This window comes from Haliotis cracherodii, unplaced genomic scaffold (genome assembly GCF_022045235.1).
Source record: "Haliotis cracherodii isolate W230 unplaced genomic scaffold, xgHalCrac1.p SCAF_9, whole genome shotgun sequence".
In the NCBI taxonomy this organism is placed as follows: Eukaryota; Metazoa; Mollusca; class Gastropoda; order Lepetellida; family Haliotidae; genus Haliotis; species Haliotis cracherodii.
This window is the reverse complement of record NW_027266343.1, coordinates 18,132,816-18,140,110: the sequence shown is the minus strand read 5'-3', so window position 1 is coordinate 18,140,110 and position 7,295 is coordinate 18,132,816. Positions and strand designations below refer to the sequence as shown.

Genomic DNA, 7,295 nt, shown 5'->3' with positions numbered 1-7,295 from the left:
CTTGGTCCCGTCTACAGAGTTAGCTTTGGCGGTCGCGCATTTCGAAAGCAGAACTAGTTCATGAATAATGGCATGTCACCGGAAATGCTGGTACCGGAAGGTCGCTGTGTACAAATGCAGTGATAGAAAAGGGTAAAAAAACCATAGATATGAACGGTTATTATTGATCAAGTCGCTTATTATAAAACACTTAAGTCCACTTATTATATCATGTTTTCATTTCTTGTCGTTGTCCTGGAGAAATTTGAAACGATTGTACCTGCCGGGGAATCCCCTTGGTAAAACCGATGCTATAAATAGATCAGATGACGCCCTTGGCAGGTCCGAAGAAAAGGTGAGATTTCATTTAACGAAAACATGTATCTTCCGATTTCATATTGTTAATGATACCAAAATAGACCAAATGTTTATTACCGTTTGTTTACTTAATTGTTATTTTCAGTACACCTTTATGATATGGTCTCTGTATCTATGTAAATATGTTAAAAAGTTAGGTGTTAATTCTACATAATCCCTATTTTCAGTACACCTTTATGATATGGTCTCTGTATCTACGTAAATATGTTCAAAAAGTTAAGTGTTAATTCTACATAACGGGTCCCAATTTACAACTAAGATTGTATATTTTGCCAGAATGGATTGACTAGAAGAGAATGAATACAACAAGTGGGACAAACAATGGACTTTGAAACTACTGGAAATGAAGATAGTGACATTGGTGGTAAAGTCGCGCTGTGGGATGAGGAAGGTGGTGGAATGAGGGACAGGGATGGAAAGGAGGTGGATTTGAGTCTGTCAAGGATACATCTGCCACCATCACAGCCGAGACAGGATGCTAGTGACAACATAATCCCTTACAGCCATGGGTCACGTGCAAGAAGTCTCGCCCCTGGGAGGGATGGGGAAGTCGGCAGCAATGCTAACAGTGGACAGGGAAGCAGATCATTGGCTGAATGCCGACCCTACGTACATGGTGTGGTACCTAACTGTTTTGGTGTGGATGTGGCTGCTGACCACCACGCCCGTCCTGGACAGAGTGGTAGGCCTTTGGTTGATGCAGAACAACACAGACGCACTATGGTACCTGACTTGGTGGTTCATCAAGGGAACATGAACACCCATCATCTCAGACCAGGGAACACCTCCTGGGGAGAACAGAGACATCAGGGGTACCCTACAGAGCCATCCCCACAGACCTGGGGAGAACAGAGACATCAGGGGAACCCTAGAGAGCCAGCCCCACAGACCTGGGGAGAACAGAGACATCAGAGGTACCCTGCAGAACCTGCCCCACAGACCTGGGGAGAACAGAGACATCAGAGGTACCCTGCAGAACCTGCCCCACAGACCTGGGGAGAACAGAGACATCAGAGTTACCCTACAGAGCCAGCCCCACAGACCTGGGGAGCAAGAGGAAGCTTGACCAAACAACCCGTACCGGTGATCCCATCATCCCACCCACAACATGGCAGTAGTTCCGATCAAGACAGTCTCCACATGGCAAATCCAGACCATTCACAGATGGGACCTGATGACAACTGGGACGGGGATGGAATAGAACGTGATCAGGATTACAATAGGAGTCAATTTTCAAGTCATTTAGTATCGACTCTAGGAAGTTCAATTTTCTTTGATTCATCGTCAGGCTATCACACTTCCAGAACATCAGAACCGCTACAAGAGGACAGGAGGAACTATCGCAGGTCTGGGAGGTCCGCAGTTGGCCAAGTTAGCGCTGGACACGGGGAAGCAGTCAGTTCATTCAGTGGTCATCATGGTCAAGAGTACCTTCCACCAGACATGGACGGCCATGACTTCATTCCACCCCACTGTCGTATAGACAGCATTGGTCCACCTCTTAAGGCCATTCCAAAGAAGAAACCAAAAACACCTAAAAGCAGCAGATCAGGAACTAGCTCAAGAAATGTGGACCAGGTTATTTACCAGAGAGGGACAGGTGGGGAAGCTGGGATGGAACAACCTCCTTCTTCTCAGGCAGCTCCAGATCATGTAAGGAGTAGTCATGGTGACAGAGAAGTCATTACTACAAACACCCGTCGCAAACAGAGAAAGAAATCCAAAGAAAAACCGGTGAGTTTGCAGGAGCAGTGTTCTTGGTCAAACGTCCTGCTTCATGTGGAAACAGTTCTGAACTATTGATTGAAATATCTGTAAAGCACCAGGCATGAGTTGTTGCATCACGATACTTTGTTACACAAAAGTGAGTGAGTATGGTTTTATTCCACCTTTCAACCTTCAGCCTTTCATGGCGATTGATACCATCAGTAATAATAATGATGCCTTTCGCGTGTGTATAATGGGATGCATGCTTCAGTGAATATAGTTTATGCCACGTAAGTGAATATAAAATTAAATTGAAATTAAGTGAGTGAGTATGGATTTATGCCGCTTTTAGCAATATTCCTGCTATATCAAGGCAGGGGACACCAGAAATGGGCTTCACGTGTTGTACCCATGTCGGGAATCGAACCCGAGTCTTCGGCGTGAAGAGGGAACGCTTTAACCACTAGGCTACCTGACCGCCCCGTTGTGACACACGGGTGGTAATGAGTCCAAGACAATAATATGACTGAGAAGTGGGACATTTAGATGGCAGGAACATGAATGGTTGAAGGCAGTTTCCTGATAGTACAAGGTTCTCAAGCCACTGACCTATACTTACTATCTGTATTGTGTTTGTGTCAAGCCCCTGGATGAAATATGGCTCCTTTACAGACAAGTTTTTAATCATCAAGACATTGTAACTAAGCATGGAGGCACGGGTGGCCCAATTGTCTGAGGTGCCACAGTTCGCGGTGTTTAGTTGTGTCCCTTGGGTGCACCAAAAGCCTGTGGTCGTGGGTTCCGATCCCTATTATGTTTCTAGGTTTGTCAGCATCATACCCGTGCTCGTGGGTTTCACCAAAGTGGATAATATCTGAGACATGCATCACTTCTGACTTTTCTCCCACATCAAGCTGACATGCGATGATATTCAAATTGGTGTTAGACCCAACTCACTCACTGTCACTAAACATATTACTAGGACTTTGTTGTTGTTTGTTTGTAGTTTAACTCTGTACTATATTGTTTAACAATATTTCCGCTATTTGTGATTGGTAAATAATCGAGCATTGATCCTTGCGGTTGGGATGAGATGACATGCAACCAACCAGGCCTGACCACCCGATCCACTTCTCTTACATCAAACATAGGTTGCCACCCGATCCACTTCTCTTACATCAAGCATAGGTTGCCACCTGATCCACTTCTCTTACTACATCAAATATAGGTTGCCACCTGATCCACTTCTCTTACATCAAGCATAGGTTGCCACCTGATCCACTTCTCTTACATCAAGCATAGGTTGCCACCTGATCCACTTCTCTTAGATCAAGCATAGGTTGCCACCTGATCCACTTCTCTTACATCAAGCATAGGTTGCCACCCGATCCACTTCTCTTACATCAAGCATAGGTTGCCACCTGATCCACTTCTTTTACATCAAGCATAGGTTGTCACCTGATCCACTTCTCTTACATCAAGCATAGGTTGCCACCTGATCCACTTCTCTTACATCAAGCATAGGTTGCCACCCGATCCACTTCTCTTACATCAAGCATAGGTTGCCAGGGACCTTTTTCCTTGTCCAGTTAGTTACTTCTTACTACAAGCAAAACAGTACTGGGACATATTTTATTCTGTATTTAGTTTCTTTCATTTTCAGTATCCCGCTGAAGTTGATGACAACAAGAGAAAGAAAATGGAGGGAATTCTGCCCATGTTCACTGAAAGGGTTGACCCAAATCTTCTGCAGCAGCATCTCAGGGGATGTCTTAAGGACGAACAATGTGTATGGGTTTGGATATACTTTTAAACTGGAACAGTGGTTAGCCTGGTGTTGGTGTATCTGTCATGGACAGTGGGTCTCCTATTTGTGTCAGGGATGGTGGTGGGGCCCTTCTATTTGTCCCCCGCCTTGGTGATGTTGGTGGTGTCACCTGCCATGGTGATGTTGGTGGTGTCACCTGTCATGGTGATGTTGGTGGTGTCACCTGTAATGGTGATGTTGGTGGTGTTCCCTGCCCTGCCATGGTGATGTTGGTGGTGTCACCTGTCATGGTGATGTTGGTGGTGTCACCTGTCATGGTGATGTTGGTGGTGTCACCTGCCATGGTGATGTTGGTGGTGTCACCTGCCATGGTGATGTTGGTGGTGTCACCTGTCATGATGATGTTGGTGGTGTCACCTGTCATGGTGATTTTGGTGGTGTCCCCTGTCATGGTGATGTTGGTGGTGTCCCTTGCCATGGTGATGTTGCTGGTGTCACCTGTCATGGTGATGTTGGTGGTGTCACCTGCCATGGTGATGTTGCTGGTGTCACCTGCCATGTTGATGTTGCTGGTGTTCCCTGCCCTGCCATGGTGATGTTGGTGGTGTCCCCTGCCATGGTGATGTTGGTGGTGTCCCCTGCCCTGCCATGGTGATGTTGGTGGTGTTCCCTGCCCTGCCATGGTGATGTTGGTGGTGTCACCTGTCATGGTGATGTTGGTGGTGTTCCCTGCCATGGTGATGTTGGTGGTGTCACCTTCCATGGTGATGTTGGTGGTGTCACCTGTCATAATGATGTTGGTGGTGTCACCTTCCATGGTGATGTTGGTGATGTCACCTGCCAAGGTGATGTTGGTGGTGTCATCTGCCATGGTGATGTTGGTGGTGTCCCATGTCATGGTGATGTTGGTGGTGTCACCTTCCATGGTGATGTTGGTGGTGTCACCTGCCATGGTGATGTTGGTGGTGTCATCTGCCATGGTGATGTTGGTGGTGTTCCCTGTCATGGTGATGTTGGTGGTGTCACCTGTCATGATGATGTTGGTGGTGTCACCTGCCATGGTGATGTTGCTGGTGTCCCCTGTCATGGTGATGTTGGTGGTGTCACCTGTCATGGTGATGTTGGTGGTGTCACCTGCCATGGTGATGTTGGTGGTGTCATCTGCCATGGTGATGTTGGTGGTGTCATCTGCCATGGTGATGTTGGTGGTGTTCCCTGTCATGGTGATGTTGGTGGTGTCACCTGTCATGATGATGTTGGTGGTGTCACCTGCCATGGTGATGTTGGTGGTGTCACCTGCTATGGTGATGTTGGTGGTGTCACCTTCCATGGTAATGTTGGTGGTGTCCCCTGCCATGGTGATATTGGTGGTGTCATCTGCCATGGTGATGTTGGTGGTGTTCCCTGTCATGGTGATGTTGGTGGTGTCACCTGTCATGATGATGTTGGTGGTGTCACCTGCCATGGTGATGTTGCTGGTGTCCCCTGTCATGGTGATGTTGGTGGTGTCACCTGTCATGGTGATGTTGGTGGTGTCATCTGCCATGGTGATGTTGGTGGTGTCACCTGCCATGGTGATGTTGGTGGGGTCACCTGCCATGGTGATGTTGGTGGTGTCACCTGCCATGGTAATGTTGGTGGTGTCCCCTGCCATGGTGATGTTGGTGGTGTCACCTGCCATGGTGATGTTGGTGGTGTCACCTGCCATGGTGATGTTGGTGGTGTCACCTGCCTTGCCATGGTGATGTTGGTGGTGTCACCTGCCATGGTGATGGTGATGGTGTCCCTTGCCATGGTGATGTTGGCTATTTGCTCAAAGTGGCAGACAATAATACCATCACTGTAATCACTGAAAAATCATCTAGGTCAAAATTAACAAATATATGCCATCCTTGTTCATGGACATTATCAGACAATTCACAGTACTCATAAATACATTGGAATCTACCTTTTCAGGAACACATATCTCAGCTGTCTGTTGGGAGAGTCAAGCCGAGGAAGAAGATCAACCAGGAACTGTGGAAGTACATACAGAGGGCACCTTACTGGTGGCAGAATCTGGAGAGAGCGTTGGAGGAATGTGGATACAATGACCTGTTGGCCAAACTGAGAGAAGCATAGCTTTGTGGTTCTTAGTCCCTGCTACAGACGATAGATCTTCCCCTTTCCGTTATCATGGCCTACTCAATCCATCAACCCACGCTCATCCCCATTGAGTTGTACTTGGTAGCCTTGTGGTTAAAGCGTTTGCTCGTCACGCCGAAGACCCGGGTTTGTTTGCCGACATGGGTACAATGTGTGAAGCCCATTTCTTGTGTCCCCCACCGTGAAATTGCTGGAATATTGCTAAAAGTTGCGTAAAACCATACCCACTCACTCACTTTAAAAAAATCAGCTCCTTTTCAAGAATATTATACAAGTCCACATGGTTCTGTATGGTGTCAGATCCCCTATATTTCATGGTAATCAGTGCAGAACGGAGAGCCTTCTTCCTTGTAACAGAGCGCAGTCTTCTCAGTTGCCACCAATTGCTGTGCAGAGATGTGTCCCTAAAGCTGGCTAGAAACCTGATTGTGGATGGAATCCCAGATTTGTCAGCCCCATACTTGAGCTTGTGGGCTTCACTTAAGCGGTGAAAACATCCAATAGCTGCATTACTTTCAGCTTTCCACATCATTTGTTTGTTTGTTGTTTAATGTCTGCACTCAGCAGTATTCCAGCTACATGATGGTGGTCTTTAAATCGAGTCTGGACCAGACAAATGTGTGATTGACACATGTGCATCGATCTAAATAAGTGGGACAGAATGACATGCATCAACAAGGTCTGACCAGTCAATCCCGTAAGTAGCCTCTTACGGCAAGCATGGGTTGTTGAAGACCAATTCTACTCTGGATCTTCACAGGTCCTTTCCACATCAAGCTGACATGCCTTGGTGTGACTGACAGGGCTTGACAAGTGTTCCCTGAACTACTAGGCCATAACGAAGAACAAACTCATGCCTATTTTCTTTGTCTACTATCTGCCTGGGGTCATGCTGATTGAATCTTGAACAGGCAATCATAATTGCAGAGTTGAGAAATTAACTTTTTTCAGAAATACATTTGAATATATTTTGAACCATGTTGAGGTGAATACATATCGAATCTCAGCATATAGAATGAGTTGGGGGGAGATGTCAAGGTTGAACTGTTGGCAGTGAACCTTGGACAATGATTGTAAATAAATAACTGAAATTGTTGTTGTTGTTTTACTAAGCCTCTCTGCATTAAGAACATGATTAAATCAGGATTCCTGAGCAAACTAAACACCCTGTGGGTAACACCATCTATATCTCCATTTCAGTAAACCTACACTCACCCTGGACCCATTCACAAGGTTTTCGCTATCTTAAATTACCTGCCCTTGATTACCTGAAAATTTTACCTACCAATCAAACGTTGAGATAAGGAAAAAGAAAATG

At 46.3% G+C, this 7,295-nt stretch overlaps 1 protein-coding gene across 1 annotated transcript; it reads left to right on the top strand.

Moving 5' to 3' along the window:
• The first annotated feature begins 678 nt into the window (after positions 1-678).
• LOC139452420 (uncharacterized) lies at positions 679-7,044 on the top strand. Its single transcript, XM_071233891.1, has 3 exons — positions 679-2,091; positions 3,728-3,853; positions 5,789-7,044. Exons 1-3 carry the CDS (start codon positions 679-681, stop codon positions 5,951-5,953), a joined length of 1,704 nt encoding a protein of 567 aa, XP_071089992.1. The 3' UTR covers positions 5,954-7,044.
• Positions 7,045-7,295: the final 251 nt, after the last annotated feature.